At 39.9% G+C, this 24,070-nt stretch overlaps 1 protein-coding gene across 2 annotated transcripts; it reads right to left on the minus strand.

Moving 5' to 3' along the window:
* Nucleotides 1-375: 375 nt before the first annotated feature.
* On the minus strand, nt 376-22,596 carry NSMCE4A (NSE4 homolog A, SMC5-SMC6 complex component). 2 transcript variants are annotated; one of them, XM_067561348.1, is made up of 12 exons: nt 22,271-22,596; nt 21,677-22,042; nt 17,878-17,958; nt 17,073-17,203; nt 16,035-16,186; nt 13,952-14,051; nt 10,970-11,060; nt 7,281-7,375; nt 5,194-5,242; nt 3,504-3,595; nt 2,754-2,823; nt 376-2,106 (listed from the first exon to the last, which is right to left on the minus strand). In XM_067561348.1, exons 2-12 carry the CDS (start codon nt 22,002-22,004, stop codon nt 2,102-2,104), a joined length of 1,194 nt encoding a protein of 397 aa, XP_067417449.1. In that variant the 5' UTR covers nt 22,005-22,042; nt 22,271-22,596; the 3' UTR covers nt 376-2,101. The 2 variants fall into 2 exon arrangements, 1 of the variants encoding a protein (XP_067417449.1); XR_010922190.1 differs by lacking the exons at nt 5,194-5,242; nt 22,271-22,596 and having other exon boundaries at nt 21,677-22,218.
* Nucleotides 22,597-24,070: the final 1,474 nt, after the last annotated feature.

Genomic DNA, 24,070 nt, shown 5'->3' on the forward strand with positions numbered 1-24,070 from the left:
AATGCACGGGACCTGCTCCCCCTCAAGAACTTGTTCTGGGGAGTGAAAATTCACGCTTGGAAGCCTGCGACGGGTGGGTGAAGGGGGCTTGGAGGCTATACAACGTTCTCAGCTGGAAGCTAGTCGATTAGTTTCAATCCAACACTGACACAGCTCTCATTTTGTTCAATTACTTTAAACGCAAGAAAACAAAGGTATTGCACCTGCTGTAGGAAAGTTAGTAAGATTAACCAAAGGATGCCACTTTACATACAACCTACTCTTACAATCAGGCATGAATTAGTACTCATTCATACACTATGCTATGGTGCCTATATACAATTTTTAGTACACAATGATAGAAAATGAAGTTAGGACAAATAGAACAACAAAAAATGTTTAAATAAATATTTATTGTGGGAGACACTCCAAGTTACCTTTGCTACAAAAATAAAAAATCTGTATCATGGAAGATTAAAGTCATGAATTCTGCCATGATTATGAAAGGCTTTTCTTTATTAGTAAAGCTATTTTTGAGGATGGCATGGGCCCTAAACGGACATCAACTTAAGAGGTTGTTTCTTCCTTACTTTTGTTCTTTTACCTTTATTCCATTTCTCTTTTCTTCTGATTCTTTTCATCCTTTTTTTCTCCTCAGCTATTACTGAGTGAAACACTATCTTGTTTAACTCTTTCATTCCGTGTTTTCATTTTTTTCCAATATCCTCTATCAATCTCACATCTCACCCTACTACTCTATAGTGCTGCAAGTTAAAGATTGAGATGAAACATGGTTTTCGTAAGGGTGTATAGCATAACTGAGCATCACAACATGGCAAAAGTGAATGATTTCCTAAACCAGGGAAGAATCTGTACAAATGCTAGGGGAAAGCTACACAAGAGGGGTAACATTTCAAGAAACTTGCAATTTTTTCTTGTAGGGTCCATCAAAACTGGAGCCCCATTGAACACCTCTATAATGAGTAGCTGAAATGAATCCATTCAAGATGTAGGCCCCAATTAAGCAAATAACCCAAGTATCTGCTGAAGTCAATTAAAGTCCATGGGAGACAGTACCACATGCTGAAATGTTTTGCTGGATAGGGATAGCTTGCTGAATCTGGGCCTTAATGCAGCACCCTGTTAATAGCAGGAAATTTTTGCATTGAACTTGTTCATGGTTAATGGGAGTTAATTCCTTCCTTGCCTATTTCAGTCTGCCTAATACTCCAATAAGTTGTACTAAAACGATCAAATAAAAGGCAATGCTATCAAAAATAGCAGGGGAGGTTATTATGTAAGCCAAGGTATTTCAGCACCTCATGCACCAGAAAGCAGAGTGCTATAATAGAGAACAGCATCAGACAAAGCGGAAGCGGTAATGATAAGTGGGTGGGAAAGAACAGAAAGAAGGGAAAAAACACCATAAATCAAAAATACCCCCTGTAAGAAAGGAAGCTCTGTCTTCAGAAAAATATTAAGTTATTGGTATGACCTAAGTCAATTTATCTAAGGCAGGAAAGTTAGAAAGACAAAAAAAAAGGAGAGGGGAACGTTGCTACCAACAGATCTGAAGTCAACAGCCTCTAAACATTCCAGCACTACACTAAAGGAATAAAATCTGGCAAGTTTTGTTTCTTCCTCTGGTATTTAAATCCCATTCCATTCCATTCTCATTCCACTGCAACTGTGGCACCAACGTGTCTAAAACTCCCAGTGAGGAGTTCTAAATCACCTTCTGTTTCCCATATACCCCACCTCCATACCACGTAGAGAGTATCAATAACAATCACTAATAATAGCAAATGGGACTTAACTTATAGTCATTGTGTAGTAGACTATGTATTCTGGACCATCCCTGTCTTCTACATTTTTTGTATAAATATTAGGAAAACATTACAGATGGACTTTTATTAAAGAAAATCATGACAGGATGAAAATGCCTTATGTATCATGACAACTTTTACTACCGCAAATGACAAGTATAAATAAAAGGTAAGATTGTTATATAAAAAGCATGACATTTAAACTAGTGTTCTCAAAAAATTTTATCATACAATATATACATATAAAAAACGTATTTGAAGTAAATATTTTAAAAATCATTTTTTCTTCACGGCACCTAACCTAGAAAAGAAATAGAAAATATTTTAAAAGACAGTTCAATATCACTTAAATCTTACTGCATTTACATTGCTTCATGGATTCTATCCCTAAAAATAAATTCTGCAGATGTATTTTTAATATGCCCTTAATAGAATATTTATCACTTATTTATAAACTCCTTAAAATTAAAAATTATATAAATTAAACCAGGATACTTCACAGCATTACATTTAAAATATCAATATGAAGTTTTGAAAACCAAACAACTAGCTGACCATCAAATGTTCAAGTGCTCATATTTCAATTCTTCGCTGTGTAGAAGATTCATACGCAAAGACTTTTTAGCCACAAAGAATACACACACACACACACACACACACACACACACACACACACACACAGGTTTTTGGGGTTTTTTTACAGTACCCATCACTGTAACTAAACACTAATATCTAGAGTAGCCCACCTGAATTAAAGTTCTCTTTAAAGTATAATTAATATAGAAAAAAACACTGAACAAATATGCAATTTCAAGCATTACATTAAACATAAATTCCCAGTGTTGTATAAGCATTACAGGTAATTTCTCTACAATTCTTCCAAATACACACAAATGTAAGGATTGAACTATGAAGGCTTCTGACAAAACAACTTAAATTAAAGCTTACTTCCATTTTCTTGGCTGACAGCAGGAGAGGGAATCATAGGTTCTGTGATTTCAAAAGTTTCTACAATGTCCTGGTTAGAGAAAGTAAGATTAAAACTTTTTTTTTTTTAAAGTTACACTACTGTAACTATTTAAACACAAAAGAATTAGTTGCATTAGAAATACACAGGGCTCCCATATTTCATCACTTGCTTGAATGATTAGGTCTATTCCTAATGATTAGGAAGAGGCGGGATGGGAGTTTCATGTGCCAAAAACCTTTTTGCTTAAAGGTGTATTTAAAACCAAATCACTTTGATGTCTTCAGTCAAATTAAACTTCAGGGAGCTATAATTCAGGTCACCAAGTTTTGCACACCCACCCTGTGAAAAGTAGGAGCATATGCTATAGCTTTTACTATTGACACATCACTATATGGAGCAATATCATTGTTTCATGCCACCTTCAGGAAATCCAATAAGCCTGCTCTTGAGCACCTTAGGAAATTCTTTTAAATCAGATTATGGATACGATGCACTGATAGCAGACACATCGCTTTTTCCCCCATGACTGAATGCTATGTAACGGGAAAACAGATAGCAATTTGGACTGAATTCCACTATCTAGTGTTCCAGTGTTCTTAACAATCAATATGTATTGATACCAAGTGTCATATGAGGCAATGCTTTGTGACTTCATATCACAGAATAGCACAATTCTCCTAATATCCTTTAAACTTAAACTGAAGCAAAGGCAATGTCATCCATTGTACCTTCCAGTCCTGATAGCTCAAAGATATGACTGTTTGGTTCCGTACTTGGGCAGTCTGATCATTTTCTCTACCATCCTCTTCATGTGAAGGCTCTGCTCAAAATATCATATTTTCAGGACTCTCATAATTAGAAAGGCATGCAAAGTGTTACAGTACCCTTTAACAACACCAAAACTGCCATATCAGATCAAATTGGTGGTCCATCTAGACCAGTATTATGTGTCTGACAGCAGCCAGTACCCAATGCTGCATAAAAAAATCCTCAGGAGACATTTTTCCTACCTACAGCAATTAGTAGTGAATGTGTGTCAAATCTGCCAAATTGTGTCAACATATACATCTTTTGTCATCTTAAAACGTCACCTTTTATTACTACATTGCAAAGCTACTGCATTTTTACTGCACATCTCATGTGTTTTCCTAGCATCTTCTTAGGAAGGATTTTGTCAAATCATGTCAACTCACTCTCCTTTTCTCATAATGATGTGCTCAGGGAATTCTAGATCAGACAGACACAATTATGTTTTATAAGTGGTGTACTTGTTTGTTCCTACCATATTACAATCTAGGCGTTCATACTTCTGTTTTTAATTTTTGTTTTAACCAATTTTCCTGTTTTTGACGTAAGTCTCACTGGTCTATAATTCCCAGGATCAATCCACTGTCTTTTTTTTTTTTTTTAAATTAAAAAATAAATTAAATAAATAAAAATAAAAACGGTAAAGGACATCTGCTCCCCTCCAGTTCTCCAGTACTATAATGGCACTGCATTTTTTGCTTGCCATTGTCAACTTCATTCTTATTCTTTCAGTACCCGTGGATGATTATCTGGTCCAGGTGATTTACTGCTCTTTGTCAATTGGTTCCAGGACTAATACTTCATTATTCAGACCTTAATTTTGTAGGTAGATATATCACCCATCACTCTCTGTGAAGACTAAAAAGAAAATAATTTAGCTTATCCTCCTTAATTACCCTCTTTTTCCCTGACATTCTAGCAGACAAACCAAATCTTTTGCAGGTTTCCTGCTTCGTACATTATGTTTAAGAATTTTATTATTTGTTTTTATGTCTCAGGCTATTTTCTCTTCGAATTCTCTTTGTTCTCCCAATGTCTTACTTTTTACTTGCCATAATTTATACTTTTTATTAGGTTCACTTGGACTGGATTTTCATTTTCTGTTTTGTTTTATTTGGACAGATACTTCTTTAGCTCATATAGGGCCTGATCCACAGCCTACTGAAGTTAATAGGAATCTTTTTTAGTAACATTAGCGGCCTGTATGCCAGATTCCATGAACTCTTGGGCCTTGCCATTACTTTTTAGGGGGTGGGGGGTGTCATCGGTCAGGCATCCCAGTAGTACTGATCTGAAACCAATGTAATCTTTAAAGGATTCTTCATTTAACAAATGGAAAATATAGTGCTTCTGTTTGTTTGCAATACTGTGAAAGATGCCTGGCCCAATCCTGCAGCTACTCAAATAAGTCAAGGTTATATGATCAGGCCTACATTGCAGATACCACAGTAGGACAGATGCAATGCCCACCAAAGGCAATGGGTCACGGTCAGGTCTTGAGTTATAAGTCCTAAATCTATTGGTTAAAAGACCTATAAATCTTCTAGACACACAGGCTTTTTTGGTACTTGAATAATCTATTTTTCTTTTAAAAAGTTAAATGTATTTTACCTATTACTGGGAGTCTGTCCTGATCCAGCTTTATTCTTGCAAAGCCATCCTAGAATGCAATACAATTTGATTTACAAATTTCAGAAACTACAACTGTCCAGAGGATTTAAAACATTGAAATAGACAATGACAATTTTTTTAAAAGGCTACACATTTTTCATTTACTTATATGACTGACTTTGCAATGCTATATCAGTGGAAATGTATATATATTCATGCATCAAGAATCAGTTATGTTAGCAGAGTAACAATAACTAAGCTTCTTGCATATACAGTACATACTTCCTACATATTCACAGGAGTGCAAATTTACAGTTGCTGTAAGACACACAACTGAACTTCCTAACAATCTGTAAAATCTCAACCATAACATGACATTACTATAGTAATTACACCACATGCACTTTAATCCGTAATGAAAATTATATTTTCATTCATTCATTTTCAATTTTCTTTCAAATTCAACAAGGAATATCTTTCACTGATTAAACACATGCCAAACCTGAATTAAGAAAGTAGGTTAATAGAGCACAAAGTAGTGTCTGAAAAGGTTTGAGAACTAAATTGGTTATTTTTAAACCACTGAAAAACTTTAGCATACAATTGTATTAGAACTTGGCAAGAGAGGGAGCTCTAGGCAGAGAATAAACCTGAGATATACTAGCCCAAAGCAAAACTTTTAAGTGAAGTTATAAGCATATGAAAATGGGGGATCTGGAATTTAAAATGTCAACTTTAAACTACAGAATTAAATCCATTAACACACATGAGTAGGAAGACAGTCTTCTTAAGAGATTACAGTCTTTTGCACTTAAAACTCAGTTTAACAACAATTCAATTACTATTCCAATATATTCCTGCAGTTCTGTAGCTGTAGTAACTTGTTATATTTACCAGCAGCTTCAAAAGAAAAAAAGAAAGAAAAAATACCACATTTGCACTATTTCTATTCTAGCTTGACAGTGTCATTCAGGTGAAGAATAATGCTTTGTGCTCTACACCTAATGTCTGAAATCAGGCAAAAGGGCCTTTCACAGATTGAGGATTAATTTCCAAAAAAAATACACAAGATAATGTATCAATAAGTGCTTACACAAAGTTGTATGTCTTTAAAATGCTTTACAAACAAACAAACAGTAAAAACTGTCAAAACACCTCTGCAGGTGGTAGAAGCCTGATTTCACAATCAGACACATCTAGGCAGACAAGAAACCATGTAGATAAGTCCACCAAATGAGTCAGTACCAGAGCAATGATTAGATCTCAAGACTTTCTGGGTACAAGTCCCAGACTCAAGGCATTAAACCACACTTACTTTACAAACGCAAAACAAACATAAAAAAACCAATCAGTGTTAAATATATCATTTATTTTAAAAATTCTTTTAAAAATTAATTTAATCTAAATGCAGCTTGAAACAATCTAGTAAATTAAAAAATCATTCACCATTTTCTAAAAATACAAATGTAAAAAATTAATCTTTTAAATAATGTTAAGCTATCTTTATTTAAGCAATTATGTGTATTTGTCATACTGTATCCTTCGCCTTAGCAACAAATTCTGACCAATGAGAATGAACCTTTCTTAAGAAAGTAACTAACGTAACTAGCAAAACAAGATTAAAATTCCTGATTTAAATCAAGGTTTCCTGATTATTGATTGAAATTATTATTAAAATTGGTAATTTAAATTGTTTTAACTTAAATCAATCCACCCCGCCATTTATCTTAGGGTTCTGGTGACAATGTAAAATCCACTTATGTTTTATTGTCTTTGCTTTTATCAGAAAGCAATTAACCTTCTCAATTAGACTAATGAAAAGAATGGGATCCTCAAGCACTTTTTGCCAATAAAATTTTCACAAACCCAAATTCAGAGTTGGACTCCAGAAAGTGTCACAGACTTAAGAAAAAAGTTAGCCTGTGTTCCCACATGATTCTGTCCCAGAAACAAAAATACACCTTCTAGCCAAAAAACCGTGGCAACAGCAGCTGCAATTACAATAAATACATACAAGAAAACTAGAATATGTATGTATGTATCATTCCATCATACAAGTAAGATTTGAAGACCAAATTACTCCTTACCCTTATAATGAAGGACACATGAAAGATGTTTTCCACAGTGCGTGCAAAAGAATTTGGATCGATCACAAAATCAAAGAAGGAAATAGGTATATTGGCTATAGACATAAGAAAACAGTGGTTATAAGACAAATAGCATGCACAAAGTTAGCAGAGATGTAAACACTAATTTAATAGTGTTTAATATTCCATGTAGGGCTTAAGCAGATTGTTATATAGTTAACTGTCCTTATGTGAAATAATTTTATTATATTTTCAAATTCCTAATGTGTAATAATAGGATTTTTACATCATATCACCCTTTTCTCCCCTCTACCTCCACCTCTCCACATACACCTGAAAGGAAATAAAGGGGTTAAAATGGTCATTGTTTAATTATTTTTGTTGTTGTTGAAGATCACAATTCAAATACTGATCATCCTTTCATTCCAAAGGTGTACAGGACTCCTCTAGGAAGAGGGAATGCTTTGTATTCTTTTGCTATCAAATCGCTAATATTAAATGTATGGAAGAAACAGTGTTCTAAACTGGACCGTTTCCTGTCCTTGTCTAGATAACTTTGCCATCGCACGGGACCCTACACTGAAAGGAATTATGAACAATCCTGTAGGATAATTGCTAACATGCCTGCTCTGTTGGAACAGCCATAAATTGGAAAGGATTAAAAGGACGGACCAAAAGACATTTGATTAAAGGCTCTTAACTCTCTCTGCCTAGTAGTCTTGTTAAAGAAAATTTTCCAGTTATGCATCCTAAATACAAGTTTTTTTTGACACAGGTTCTCTCTGCAAGTCTAGTAGGAGATTTTTTTTTTAAATATAAATTATCAAGAAGACTAAAATGGTATGTCCTTATACAAATATGTTACTGGTAAGTGTGTCCATGATCAACATTTATTATATAGGCAAAAAACAACTTTAAAACAAAAACTAGATTTAAAAACCTAGCTGAATCTGTTTCCGCATTCCAATCTGAAAATTATGGATTCCTCATCCTGATCTGGGCCCAGCATCCAGGTCAAAGCAGCAAGATGTTAAAGTGACTTCCTCCCACCATAAATATTAGCTTTAGAGCCTGCAATATATGGTGCAAATAACTATTTTTTTTTATTTAGAATGAAAACAGACATTCCTGTCTCTGATTTTAGATGCAATACAAATTAAAAACACAGAACCATAACAAAAATAGCAGTGGGAGACCAGCAACTAAAGTGCCTGCACTCCCTTATTCCTAGCATAAAAAATAGCCAGGCACAACACCCTCATCTCTGCTTTGACAAAAAGCACAAACTCCACACCTTTGAGCTGACAAAGGGCTCACACCCAATGCATCTTAGCTCTCACACACAGATGGGATTTTAGACTACATTCTACACTTGGAGGTGGTGGTGTGATTCCCAGCTCAAGCAGATATATTCAGATTAGCTCTCACTGAGCTAGTTCAGTAAAAATAATAGTGTAGCCACAATAGCATAAGCAGTGGCTAAAGGCAGCATGGGCTGGCCACCCTGAGTTCACCACTACCCATGCTACTGCAGCTACACTACTATTTTTAGTGCACTAACTTGATGAGCTGGGAATCACAACTCCAACTCCAAGTGTAGACTTACTCTTGGTTCTAGAGATCAAGAAGTCAGACTATTTCCAAACAAGCTGGGGAAATGAACTGGAAAGCTGAAAGGCCCTCAGAACACGTTGCCAATAGCACCCTCTCATATAACAAATAAGCTCCACCTTCAACACTCCTCACAATCCAAACTGTGGCCCAAGGAAGCAGGCAGGGCCCAAACCATTTAGCACTTCTCAGGTCGAAACCACCACCTTGGTCTCCAGCCAGAAGCCAATATGTAGCCAGTGCCAATTCCAAGCACCATCATTGCAAGTTTGCAGCAAGACATCTGCTTAAGAAGTGAAGAGCTGCATTCAGCACTAGATTGGCTTTTAAGGAACTAAAGATGTAGCCCCATGGAGAGCACACAGCTTAATCCTGAGGTGACAAAGGCATGTATCACAACAGAAAGCTCTGTATAAAATAGAAAAGGTTACAATCTCCTGGCCAGACAGATGGGAAAATGCAGCTGTAGTTATTGATATCATATAATCATCTAAATGCAGTTGGGAATCAGACAACTCCTAAAAAGTGAATTTGAGTGACAAACCTTCAAAGAGGCTAATCTAATCTTTGCTATATCCTCTGGTTGATTCTGTGGTCTACCACATTCATCTCTACCTTAGGCAAACTGAATTTCAGCCAGCTTCCAGGCACCCATGCCCCAGTTTTTAGCTTATGCAGAGATGCATGCTCAAGCACGGCCTCTGGATCAGACAAAATGTAGACCGAAAACTGGGTGTCATCGTCATATTCAAACACCATATGCTTCCTTGCTAACCATATGAACAGCTAAATATACGCATCTAACAGGAAAAGTGACCAAATAGAACCCTACAAAACACCACAAAATAATCTTTGAGGCAGAAGAGCAATTGCACAAAACTACCCTCTGGGATATCAAAGGAAAAAATGAAACTACTGAAAGGTAGACCTAGCGATTCCTGTCCAGTTTGAATGAGAGTTACCACCACCTCAAGATCAACTGTAACAAAGGCAACTGATGAATCAAAATTATACTGACAATGTTATGAGGAGACCATAGACAAGCACCACAAGTTGCAGTCTTGCTTTCACAAGGTCAGAACCCAGATTGGCAAAGATCGACTGAGTCAAAGAAATCCATATGCTATGAAAATTTCACATAAAAATTCATAATTTTAACCAAAAATGAAAGATTAAATATAGTTTAATAATGAACAGGCTCAATATCAAGAGCTGGTTCTGGAACACAGACCCCACAAAACACTCTTCCTTAAGGCCAACTGGCATTTTGTACTCCCTTAACAGAGGGATTGTTAATCCCATCAGTGAAGGATTGCATTTTTCCCCACTGGTCTTCACTAGCCAAGGACATGTATCCAATACACAAGTCATAGGAAAAAAAAGTTCTGTCAGCACATCCAAACTCTCATAAATGATGCTGGCTGAAATTCAAGTAGAGCCCTAACTAATGTCTCTGCAAAAGCCTATTGTGGATGAGATCTCACAACAAATGCATTATTTGTGCTACATTAATTTTGAGCAACATCATAAATTAAATATGACAGCAACCAACTACCGTCTACTTGTGTGAAAAAAAAAAAAAAAGAGGACTAGAAGATTTCTAATACCCTATTTTTGACTAGGGTCAAGAGATTCATTGAACTGGTTCACTACCATATACCATATCAGCATTTCCCTGGTGACCTCCATCAGTTTCAGCAGAACCCAAGCCTACATTTAAAAATATCAAGTTTCTAGTGCTTATCATTTGAAATGTGAACTGAAACCAGGTCTTTCTGAGTCTGGAGACAGAAACAATAGCTCCACAGGCTAAATGCTGCAACTGTGGAAGGCCATAAATACAGGAAAATCACTGTGGAGACCACAGAGACAGAATTTAGAATGTGGCCAGAGTGCATGTGCACAAGCCTAATCTCCTGCCCAGCAAAGGGGGACACACTGAGACCTTGGATGCTAGACTCTTATTAGTTACCAATGTAGCAGCAGAGTATCATTCCTTAGCTTCAGAAGTGTAATGAATGTAGCATATTACACCTCCCTGTTTTAGTGCAATTTTTAGCTAAACGAGGCATACTTACGATCCTCCTTAAAATAGGTCTGCAACAATCCCAAGATCCTCTCTACTTCTTTTTCTGTGGCTTCCTGATGAGACTCCTCCATTTTCTTCAGCTGAGAAAAAAATATATATATATATCAAGAATCGTGCATCTATCCTGCTGTAACCAACATTATACAGAAAGCCATTTTTCTAAGTGTTTTTTGAAAATCCTATTCTTTTAATGATAAGTTTTAGTACTAAGCAGAAAGAAGACAGGAGCTCTGAACTGTTACAATTGGCTATAAAACAGAAGACCGTAATAAAAGGCTGCTAGTCATTGAACATAATATGCATAACATGCCTGGGATCTATTTATCTGAAAGCCTATCTTTCTCCCTTTGCCCCACTGCCACAGCTGCCATATCTTTCTCCCTTTGCCCCACTGCCACAGCTGCCATCCACCTGAACTGGAGCCCCACTCACTTAAGAAAGAAGGCAGCTGGTAGGTGCTCTGGAAACTTACTTCTCCCTCTTCCAATCTAGACCAAGAGTCACAGTTTCCAGGACTTAATACAAGGACCACTTGTGTTTCCTAGCTGTGAGGAATTGGGAGGACTCTGATGATGTATAAACTTCTAAACTTTGAGATCAGTTATTTATTTATTTAAGGGGGGGGGCTTGATATTAAATAAAATGGACAGTTATTTAATGTTTCCTTTATATATTCTATATATATTTATTTATATATATTTATTTATATTGATAAAAAAGGCCCTACATTTTCTTGAGTAAGAAAAATCATGACAGATTTGAAATTACTTCAAGCAGATTAATGAGGTAGTTTGATTTTACAGGTCTGTCTTGTTTATTATAAAGAGGGGTTAGGTATACTAAATCATCTAGTATTACAACTTGCACAGATACAGAAATTATTCAAATAAATGAATGTTACTTGATAAAGTGGTTACTGAACATCAACCCCTTTTCAATATTTCTTATCATGTGATCTCACATCTAATACACAGATAAATTTGTAATGATCATTAGCCTTGATCTAAATAAATACAAAGCTATAGCATATATTACCAATAGTTCCAACAGTTGCCATCATCCCTCTCCATTGTGATCTTTGTCAAAGTAACTTGTGTGTGATTTTATTGGATTAACGTATAGTGTTCTAGGCAGGACTACTCTCAAAAAACACGCAGCCAACATAACATCGTCCTCATTCCACTCCAGCATCATCCATCGGTAACATGACATTCTCCACCACACACACTGACTTACTATTGCTTTCAGATGTAAATTAAAGGTGAGTTTCAGTTCATTCATGCTTCTGGCATTAGTAAAACAGAGGGTGGATCAATCAAATGCTATTTGAGGGAGTCTATTTAGTTTGATATTGTTAGAGTTTCTTAATTTTTATATGTGCATTTAGAGCTTGTTAGACAAGCACATTTTTATAAATCAAGAATGTACAAACTCAAATCTTTCCCCTTCTGTTCTCATTTTCAAAGCTCTGAGTGGCCAAATGAGAAAAAGTGATTATGAATTTATCCTTATCCCTTCTCCTGCAAGTTATATTCCAGACATTTCAGGCTGGAGCATAGAATAGATAGGTAAATTGTACATTTCCATTCATTCTATTTCTTCTTCTGTATATCCCAATGCACTATCTTTCCTCTATTTCTGTTTTGAATGGAGTCAGCCATAAGTCAAATCTATAATACAAAGATTTGTTTTCTCTCCCCTTTTGGATTATGGGGCTCAACAGGACAGCTGTCCTCAAAGACATTAGCTATACCTATCCTCAAGAATCCCATCTTTACTTTACTTCCCCTTCAAGACCCTATGCTACAACTTCCCTGTTACCAAATTGGGAGAGAAGAGGAGGAGGAGATAGGGGCATGCACTAAATAGGATTCCATCAGAAATACCACTTCTTGCATCAATCAGTAGGAAGTGCTAAACAGAAAACTTTATGGTGCTCTGAATCACTTGTGAAAATGAAGCCTCAAGGTTGGGATCCAAATTCAGACACACATTATTGTATTTATTTTGTGTCTTAAATCCCACACATGGAATTTTTCCTACAGTATGATGGGAGTTCTATAAAAAGGCTACCAGAGCTGTGGGACAGCATTATACCATACTGGAAACTACCAACCTTTAGTTTAATAATTACTGATCTTAAATTTTTAAATATATTTCCATCAAGATTTTCTGAATCTTGCTGTATTTCTATACATTTATAGTGACCTGACATCCAACATATGCCATAGTCCTGCAGCTCAGTCTACTGGAATGTTTTTATTTTAGAAGATATGCAATTGATCTCTTATATGCACCTTTGGGCTATACGCTCTTGTCTGAGGTTACATCTACATTTAAAATACTACAGTGGCACCGCTGCAGAGCTTCAAGACACTCACTAGAGTAACTGGAGGGGTCTCCCATCACTGTAGTTAATCAACCTCCCCAAGAAGAGGTAGCTAGGTCAATGGAAGAATTCTTCCATCAACCTAATGCTGTCTACACTAGGGGTTAGGTCGGCATACTGCATCTTTCAGAGGGATATGGATTTTTCACACCCAAGAGATGCAGCTACGTTGATGTAAAATTTTCATCATAGACCAGCCCTGAGAGATCATTCCTGTTATCCACAGTCAATCTTAGAACTGGTATGCACTGAAAAGTTACCTCAACATACCTAAATCTCTCAGGGTTGTGAAAAATCTACATCCCTGAGAGACGTACCAAGGGTAGTTAAGACAACCTAACCCCTGGTGTAGACAGCTGCTAGGTCATCAGAAACATTTTTCCATCAATCTGGCTACCACCTCTCTGGGAGGAGGATAAATTACAGCAATGGGAGAACCTTTTCACTGCTGCAGCTGTGCTGTTGTAGCATTTTAAGTGCAGCCATAGCCTTATAGAAAACATAGGTAATTCAGAAACTAAAAAAGTGATTTAGGATAGCTATGCTGCCAAAAATTATTATTAAAAATATTACTTTACAAACCTGGGCGGGCATTGCCCTTTTTTCTTCCTTTCCAGCATTCCTTTTCTGCCTCTCAATCCGTTGTCTTGGTACAGGAGGATCAGCATTGAAAGATCCCAGCCTAATCCAAGTAAAAAGGTAACATGAATGTATGAAAACTACTTTACTGTACACACCAGAGTAGAGAATATATTGAGTAGTTTGTTTTCTGGGTTAAGATGGAAAGTAATGCTAGGAAACTGAACATGAAGCTTCTAATTATGTATTATGACTCCTATAAACTACCACCACCAATGATTCTGTGAGTTGCAATCAGCTTTGAAACAGCATAAATCAATACAATATTAAATGCATTCTATTAGTCCAACATTTTTTTTAGTAAAATAAATTAAAATCAGTCTACTTTTCTTAGAGCTATGAAATTATTTTTTTACATTAACTAGTAAAAATGAGTTTATATCTTCTTTAAATTGTTCTTCTGGGATTTTCCCAAGCTTCTTTTTCTGAAAATACTCCAATTTTATATTTTTTCCCTGATCATTTCTTATTTCTACAATTGTAGGCTTGTAGCAATGAACATGTTAATAACTACAAAAATTCTGCAAAAACCCTGTTATATCTATTCTCTGGGTCTTTCCAGCTGGGGAATTTCAAAAGTTCAGGCACTAAGTATGACAATCACTCTACATTTAGAACTGCAATGCAGGCTAACTAAAGCCAGGAGTAAGTAGCTCTACTTCTAGCAAGAAGACTAGCAGAAAACACAGATTCTACTGAATTTCAGGACTTTACCAATATTTACATTCTGCCCTAAGAAGTCTAACTTTATTTAAAAGAGGGTATAACTAAAGGTCCAGACACAACTATTTAGAGAGAAATCAAAATTAGACTTTCTTCCTTTGATAATTTTCAGTGTAATATTAGAAAAACTACCCTCAGCACTTAGTTTGTTTTAAAAGTACAAACATCTTGCAATTACAACAGTAAACTAGCTTCTAGTCTTCCTGACATATCAGTAATCTTTTACTACTACCCAATGAGTCAGACCATATGATCATCTCTGCAACCACCTGCAACAGACATTGCAGGTTGAGACCTCCAAATACTTAAGCTTCTTATCAGAATTGAAATTACACTAGAAGGGGGAAAAACTGCATTAGCAGGGACAGGATGACCAAACTGATCTTCTTCATCTCTAAAATATGATGTAATTGGGATCTATCACAGAGTGAGCTGGGACTGTCTGAAGTTAATGCTTGGCTTCTGGGCCCGAGTCAGGTAACCAATGATCATTTGACAGCAGCCCGGAGGCAGCACTTCATAAAAGTATCTGTTCACATAGAGGAAAACCTGCAGGGAGCAGGAAGACTCTCCTACAGTAGAGCCAGGACAACAACTGCCAGGATTTAGACTGTTTGCTAGGAAGGAGCTGGGAAAGGAGGAAATACTGGGAAGCTCCCAAGCCAAGAATCCTGGAAAGGATTACATGGTGCTCAGGTAGACCAGATCAGGATAGAGAGACCATCAGATAGGAGGTCTGAGAACAAAGCCCACCAAGTTCTTTATAGGGCCTGGGGAAGGCCTGAGGAGGAAAGGAGGGCTCCCCTATGCCTTTGGTTGTGCCTCACAAGGAAGAAAATGGAAAATACTGTAACAAGGGCAAAAGGAATGTTTGCAGAGGACAATACTATAGGGCAAAAAGGACTAGGTAAAGGGAATTATGAGACCTTACTGTCCAGTGGAAGAACTGTTTGTGCCTCAGAAGACTAAAGAAATGGTTCATGTTAATTTTGTGTTAGTGCTTCATAAACCAGACTGAGAAGGAAAACATGCTTTGAAATGCCTGAGTGCACGAGTTCACTGCGGGGAAGTGGGAGGGAAGAGAGGGCCCAACTGAGGATCTAGTGACCCCACTGCCATGCCAGGAGAGAGCTCTGCTATGGATTGCAGCCTGCAGCAGGACCCCCAAGTTAATTTCTACTCACAAATATAGTGCACTACCTAAAAAAATCGACAATCTTAGAGTCAGTCCTTTTGAGAACTAACTTGAATTAGGCCATGCTGCACTTCAGCATACATGATCATTTTCCTTGAATATGCTTACATATAGTGATAAGATGGGGCTCTTCTGAAATATCTTTCTGCTTCTGCTCCCAATGTATGCCAGGCATTATTAGGTAAAAATCCACCAGTAACACCACCATCATCACTATCATTTTCTTCTCCTTCTAGACGATTTAGGCCCATAAATGTTAGCTATTGAAGGGGGGAAAAAAAAGATATTGCATCTAAATTTCACTTAATGTAAAGTCAATGAATGCTTATTTCTAAGATTCTGTATTTTAATGTTTACCCTGCTAGATCAATACCTAATACTTGAATACTGAGAGAACCTCTTAAATTTTCTTCCATTTAGAATAAAAAACGTAAGCTAAGTGGATATATAGAATCATGAGTTACCTACTGAAAGAAGCACACTATGACAAACCTCACTGAAACAAAAACAAAAACAAATCAAATATTTAAATATTTCTTCCAAAATGATATTACAAAGGACAAATATCCACATTTTAAGAGATATTATATAATAATTCACTAAATATTATGTGAAACAAACAATTGGTCTTCGTCCAAGGCCTAGTGGTCTTATCACAAAAAAACCCTGAGATGTTTCTTCTTATAGCTTCTCTTTTGTCTACCCTCACCCCCACTGCATAAATGTTAGGTCTCAGTCCTACAACAGGCTCTCTGTAGGTAGACATTCAATCCTATGTGAGCCCCACTGCTGTCAGATGTCTACATGGGTGCAGGCATCTCCCTGAAGAGAGCTTATTGCAGAACTGGGACCTCTACCCCCAATTCTGCTATGATTTAGGCATAAAATTATGCACCAGCTTGTGAGTAGTTCCACTGAAATCAATGGAAACCTAAGGCAGTTATCAATTCTCTTTTTCAGACTGGCCAGCAGGAGGCTGTTCAAAGAGATGCTGCCCAAAGATTAAAGAACCAAATAGAAATTACGCTAAGTTATGCAATAGCAGTGTTTCATCTGAAATCTTCAAACTCCTGTTTCTTTTCCACCTCTATTATATATAGGGCACTCTCAAGCCACATTTTAACAAGTCAGCAGTTTTTAACTTACTAAATCTTCCGCAAATGCTGGTGAGTCAAATATTGTCATTTCAGAGTGTAACTCATTTGCTTTCTCCTTTCCTAGATTTGATGCCAAAACAAGAAACTGGGCATCCAGAGCAGCCTCCCTTGCCTGGGAAACTGTTATGGAAGAATAAAGAGTTGTACGTTAGCAATTCATAATTGGTTAAATGTGATAAAACATAAACAAGTATACTTTATAAAATAAAATCGGATGTCTAGTGTGCTTTGTAAGTTAATTTATGAAGACCGCATAATTCCTTTTATTGTACAGAGATAGGTGACTGCTCTAAAAGAATACATTTGCCAATTCTGCAAAGAGCAATCCCTGCCAATAGGAAGCAAAAAACACTGTCCAGCCATCCTTAGAGTAAAACTCCATTTTCTTCCTCAATATGTTTGCTCCTTCCAAATATAGTATATTGAGTCTATTTACTTAAATAACATTAGTTTTTACACTATTTTTTCACTCCTGTTCCAGAGTCAAGAGACAGAAGCAAAAATAAATTGTTATATTTTTAACTATAAGCCTGAATGTTCCTGGATGTTTTGTCACATTTTTTAAGTGTAGTGAGGGACTAAAATAACTAGATTAAATTTTCAACACATCCTGTTCAAGCAGTTCCATCTTCATTCTAATTTATTAAAGAAATGTACCACCATGTTTTAAGTGTTTTGATACAGTACCTGAACCTCAATTTGATTCCCATAACATTTTTTATTCTGAGCACCATCTCCGTAGGTTTGAGGTGCAAAGCAAAGATTTCTGAAATGGACTATGGGATTAGCCTTACCTCCACTAAACAATTTATTGGCTTCTTGCAGCGCCTCTGTCAAACTATTGCTTTTGGAACTCAGCATTTCCTCACGATTATCTGGGGAAAAAAGAAAACAATAAATAAGTTAAATTAAATATGTACACATCGAAAAATAAACACTTAGTCACTTACTTATGGTTAAGGTTATAACAGCTTGGCACCGCACCAAATTCAAAATACTCTAAATCTGTTTATAGTATCTTTTACAGTGAGCATTTATGTAGGTGTTAATCCTGCAAACATTTATGCATGTGTTTAATTTTAAGCATATGGGAGCCCACTGAAATCAATAGGACTATTCACATGTTTAAAGTTAAACATATAAGTATTTGCAGATCACAACAGTAGCACACTTGTTACCTGTCAGCTCTGTGTTCTTGGGGAACCAGGGCGCAAAACCTCTACTCTCTCTGGCTCACCTGAATCCCCATCCCATCCCATCGCCTCCCCCCAGCCTCTGCTTGAACCAGAAACCAAAAGCAATGAAAAGGCAGTGGGAGACACACCTAAACCCCTCCAAACAAGGGTGATAGGACTAAGGCAACTCCCCTAGCCTCATCTACATCAAAGATGTAAAAAGAGGGCATCTCAATTAGCACATCGAATGGAGAACAGAAGCCTCATCTACATCGAAGATGGAACAAGAATTAGCATACTGAATGGAGAACCAAGCTCCAAAGCAGGAACCGCACTGAATTCTGGGATTGGCAAGGCAGGGACACACAAGTAACACAAGCAGTACGTTAACAGAATCACACACACCCTTCCAGGAAAGTAACCCTAATAAATGAGCAAACCCCAAGGTGACAGGCAAATCTGGTAACACCTATCATCACTGCATATGTTCAGTATTTCATGTCCTGGATTTTTCAGCGAAGGGTATCGCATGGCCCTGCAGAAGTTAAAAAGGGTCCCGCGGCCAAATTTAATTGAGAAACACTGCCCTAAAGTGATAAGACACCAACTACAGTATATTTCCTACATTTTAAAAAAAGCTCCAAAGTTAAAAAGTAGATCTTACTCCTGTACATAATTGGCTGATAGGAAATTTTAATTGGAACTGTTCTACATCAAAGTAGTTAACAGAGCTCCTGAGAGTTATGTTTTATGTCATGGGGCTTACCCATCTAAACATCACCAATTAAGGATCTTCACAAAAACATGTGAGGTTGTACAGTGCCTAGCACAACGGGGTTGTGGTCCATGATTAAGGCTCCTAAGCACTACACGATAATATAAATAATAATAATAATAAAGGTTGTTTCATTTCTGAACATCACCAGGTTAAAACAAACATCTACATTTATTTAGATGAATAAACATTGACACAATGGGAATATTTAAATGCCTGATTCTGTATGACTACTCACAGCATCCCAGTGTTAAGTGGTTTGAGCACACACATCCAGTTCTTGATACTACCAGTGCTTTGGAAAAGTGTTATTAAACACATACTGTTTTATTCTATAGCTGTGTTGTAATCTTTTTTAAAAAATCACATAAACTAAGCAAGAGTCAGAGTAGATGGAAGATTTCAAGGAGGGGAGGAGGGAAGACAAAAAAATAAAACCAAACAAAAACACACCAGGTGTTGCTGGAATTGTTATTGATGATTAAGGCCTGGTCTACGCTAGAACAATAAGTTGACATAAGATATGTCAACGTACAGCCACTGCTAATTATAGCGGTGGCTGATGTCCACACTGCTCTCCTTGTGTCAGTGGAGTGCATTCTCACCAAGAGCACTTCCACCCATCTAAGGTGGGAGCTGAAAGACCCAGCATGGGGAGCTGAAAGACCCAGGTTCCCCGTGGGCTGTCCCTTGCTCCCCGGTCCCAGGCAGGAGCTGGGCAGCAGCTGCCCATGTCTCGGCTCGCAGCCAAGAGACAGGCTTCCAACAACCTGCAGCTTCCAGGTCCCAAATGGGAGCAGGAACCAGCCAAGAGGCTTTCTTGTCAATTTCACCACTCCAGGAGCAGTGAAATTGACAAGAATGACAACCCCATCACCACTGTAAGGGGATGCAGGGTCTGCAGGACACTGCATCACCCTAGCTATGCTGACAAAAGCCCTACACCTCTTGTTGAGATGGTTTTATTTTGTCAAAAAAAAAAAGGGGGGGGGGGCACAGTTTCGTTGGGGGGGGGGGGTGGACATGGTAATTGCTATGTGTATACCAGCACTGTTTTGTGACAAAAGCTGACTTTTGTACACAAAACACTAATATACAGCAGGCCTTGGGGGAGATGTAAAAATACAGGTCATAACCACTGGTGATGACTGAAAAGCCCTGGACCTTCCTGCTGTAGGATAATGTACTGATCTAGGTCTCTTCTGGCTATGATTCCTCTGCACTGTCAGGTGAAAATTTCATGTCTTCAGCTATGCTGCTGTGCACTGCTAGAGAATTTCCATATCTCATCCCAGAAGTGATAAACCACTAAGTCCCAACTTTAATATCGCTTTAATGCAGTTTTATGTGGAATTATGGTGACCAAACACAGTGATTACTATATTTCTCTCATTTCACAGACCAACTATCCTACATTTTAACATTTAAAAATGTGATGACAAAAGTTATTTTTAATTCAAAGATAAAAGTCTACTAAATAGCCCATCACCTCAAATTGCTAAATTTGTACTACCTCCCTCACTTGGGCCTTGGCAGAAAAAAAGGATGTAATACAGCGACAGCAAAATTTTCAGACATGGATGCCTAAAGCGAGATGCTTAAATAAAGATTTAGGTTCCTAAATTAGATGCCACAATTTCAGAAATGTCAAACACCCTCAACTCCTGCAACTGATTAGTGGTTATCCAGCACCTATGAAGGTAAAGCCTCTTGTGCCTGCAACTGAAAAATTTGGCACTAATGCCCAATTGGCAATTCTCACTCATTCAATTCAGGAGACACAGTCCTTTAAGGGACTTTTAAAGTCTTTTCCCTCTGAATTTCCTATGAAGTCAGTCTCCATCATCCCAAGGCCTACAGAGCTTCAGACCCAGTTCTGTGTGCCTCCGAGCGAGTAGGGCACAGGCTGTTCGTCCTGATCACAGCTTTGTCCTACAGCTGCAGAAAGCATGACAGAGACAGTTGCACCTCTGGGGTAGGGCTGGGTCTCTGGCTGCTGTCGGGAGATCCCAACGCTATTACTATTGGTACTATTTGTATTACCCTAGCAGTGGTTCCCAATCTTTTCGGCTTGAGGGCCACAAGTATCATTTTTATAACCCCTAAGGGTCACAAGTCTCCGCCTGCAGCCCCCCATACCCCACCAGCCAAATGGAAGGAGTTCCTCGCTGATCTCCTGTCCCCCAGGTTGCAGCAGGGAAATCACATGCATCCTGTAGCCCCCTGTGCTACACCTGGGTCCCTACAGTGGCTCCCTTCTGCAGCCAGGGGGAAGGGAAATCAGTGCTCCCCTTCCCTCTGGCTCCAGCAAAGACCCCAACATCTAGGAACCCAGGCAGAACTTCGCTGTGGAAGGTCCCTGCTACAGCCAGGGGGAGGGGAAGCACTGATCGCCTGTTCTCTTGACTGCAGCAAAAAGCCTGCACCAGTCTTGTAGCCCAGTGGTAATGCACTCCCCCTGGGTCCTTAGGCAGCGGCTCCTTCCCGCAGCCAGGGAGAGGGGAGCCATGGGCCACTTTGAAAGACCCCATGGGCTGGGAACCCCTAGGAGCCCCAGTCACCGCCCAAGACCGCAGGGTCCCACCACTGTGCCAACACACATCATCTTCCCTGCCCCCACAGAGGGGGCTCTCCTAGGCTTACGCTGCACTCTGTTGATGAGCTGACGATACTGGTGCCGCAGCATCCTCCTGTCCCTGTGGTCCCCATCGGGCTCGGCGGCCCCGGCAGCTCTCTCTCTGCCCTGCCCGTGCTCCTCTTCCGCCTCCTCTTCCTCCCCGTCGTCCCCCTCATTCGCAGCCCCGGGGGGCGGCTGGGGGCTTGGGCCACCCGACAGCCGCCGCCGCTGCTGCTGCTGCTGCTCGAGCACCGCCCCGTTGCGAGAGGTGGACGGGACAGGCTGGCGGCGGCTGCGGCCCGAGTCCGAGCTCCTGCCCGGCAGGGAGTCGCCGCTTCCAGCCGCTTCAGACATCACCGCCGCCGCCGCGGGGCCTCCTGGGAATCCGGAGCCTGCGGGGCAGAACGGCAGAGAGCGTCAGCCGCGGGCGGCCCAACGCGGAGCCCGCCGAGCTTCCCTTCAGGCGCGGGCCCTGCCCCGTCCCTCTCCAGGGAGAAACGCCCCCGCCGGGCCCGGGAGATCCCTTCAACTCGCCTCACTTCTTCCCCTCCCCCCCTGCGCGCGCGATAGGCTAGGCTGCCACGGGCAGCGGCGCGCGGGGATAGTCTGCGGCCGCTCACTGCTAAAACGACGGCAAGCCCGACGGCCAAAGCGCGAAGCCGATGGGGGTGGGCGGGGTAGAGAGGCAGCCACTCGGCCGCTGGGTCTGTGTGGCGCCCGCGGCGTCCCCTTCTGCGTCTGTCGCTCAGTGTCTGCAGCGCCCCCTCGTGTGTGGGATGCACACAGCGGCGCTCAGCCTTGTCTCCTCGGGGAGCTGCAGAGCGGGTGAAGCGGAGGCTGTGAGCGGCGGGCTTCTGGAGCTGTCCGGAGCGCCGCGGAGACACGGGCCCCTTCGCGATAGTCGGGTCCCCTCCCTCCCCCACTCTCTCTTAAAGGGGCTACGCAGCGTTTCATGCGAAATGCTGGCTGCAAGTCTAGGGCTGCAGCAGCAGGCAGAGGACGGCAAAGGAAAGGCTCCGAGCCCAGCCATGTTTGCCATCGCCCACCCTAAATTACAAAGTTAAAGCGTTCAAGGCGCAGTGTGGTTAAAGTCTGTGCAACCTGCAGCAGTGCATTCCCCCCCTCCCCTGTTTATATTATGGTACATACGGTAATTGCATTACTGCGGTACTATCCTGTCCTGGACGGGACCCTGTTCTGCTGGGTGCCGCACAAAAAGATGGTCCCTGCCCCCAGGAGCTTACAGTCTATAAAGAGACAACAGATGGTTATAGACAGACCATAGGGCACTTGTAAACAGTCCTTCGGTTCAGTTGCAAGAATTGTTCCAGAATTGTTCCAGATGAGACAGCATTGGTCAGCATGACAGGCAGCGGGCTCTGCACAACATCATCCACAGCCTAACCTGGCTTTTAAGAAGACACTCTTCTTTCAAAATTGGACCATCCTGCTGTATGGAACTAGTATTTAAACTGCAGCCCTCCACCAGATGCTCAAAAAATAAATGGCTATTGTACTACAGAGTTTACCAACATGGCACTGTGGAGTTGCATAGCAGGCAACTGTGAAAACTAAACTAGAAGGATATTTTCTACTATATTTACATGAAAGGTAAATATTAATTACTTGTTACTTCATTGTTTTGAATTTGTTTTTCAAAAGCTTACTGAGGACTATCCCTTGCAGATCACTAGCCATTTGTGAAGTGAAAATCATGGAAGATTAGGGTTGGAAGGGATCTCAGGAAGTCATCTGGTCCAATCCCCTGCTCACAGCAGGACCAACCCCAATTAAATCATCCCAGCCAGAGCTTTGTTAAGCCACACCTTAAAAACCTTTAAAGATGGAGATTTCATCACCTCCCTAGGTAAACCATTCCAGAGCTTCACCACCCTCCTAGTGAAAAAGCTTTTTCCTAATAACCTAGACCTTCCCCACTGCAACTTGAGACCATTGCTCCTTGTTCTGTCATCTACTACCACTGAGAACAGCCTAGCTCCATCCTCCCTGGAGCCCCCTTTCAGATAGTTAAAGGCTGCTATCAGATCTCCCGTCCCCCCCCTTGTTCTTCTCTTCTGCACACTAAACAAGCCTAGTTTCATGGGCACCAGGTGTGTAAGGCACAGGAAGGCTTAGCCTTTCCTGACAGCCAGGTATGGCTCCACCCTCTCTTGCTGCATTCTGCTCACATGGGCCTGTCAGCAGACTGCCAACTGCCTCTGCTGAAGCGGGCGGGTGGGAGCTGGGGTGCAGGTGGCCAGCATTTTGGCAATGGGGGCAGTCCAGTGGGGTGGGCTGGGGTGTGGTGCAGGTTGGCACAGCAGCGCTGCACTGTGGGGCTGGCCGGGTAGTGTCGACGCTGCAGGGCTGGGGTCAGCTGGGCCATGTTGGTGCTGTGGGGCCTAGGATCAGAAGGGCCC

Source organism: Emydura macquarii, unplaced genomic scaffold (genome assembly GCF_026122565.2).
Source record: "Emydura macquarii macquarii isolate MOO-44397 ecotype Brisbane River unplaced genomic scaffold, CSIRO-AGI_Emac_v2 contig_2372, whole genome shotgun sequence".
Classification (NCBI taxonomy): Eukaryota; Metazoa; Chordata; order Testudines; family Chelidae; genus Emydura; species Emydura macquarii.

Excerpts from the sequence above, each read along its gene's own strand:
- NSMCE4A (XM_067561348.1), bottom strand. The coding sequence starts at position 22,004 with ATGTCTGAAGCGGCTGGAAGCGGCGACTCCCTGCCGGGCAGGAGCTCG. Across the intron at positions 17,959-21,676 it reads GCTCATCAACAGAGTGCAGC|ATAATCGTGAGGAAATGCTG; the intron begins GTAAGCCTAGGA and ends TTTTTTCCCCAG. Across the intron at positions 17,204-17,877 it reads CAATAAATTGTTTAGTGGAG|TTTCCCAGGCAAGGGAGGCT; the intron begins GTAAGGCTAATC and ends CTTCCATAACAG.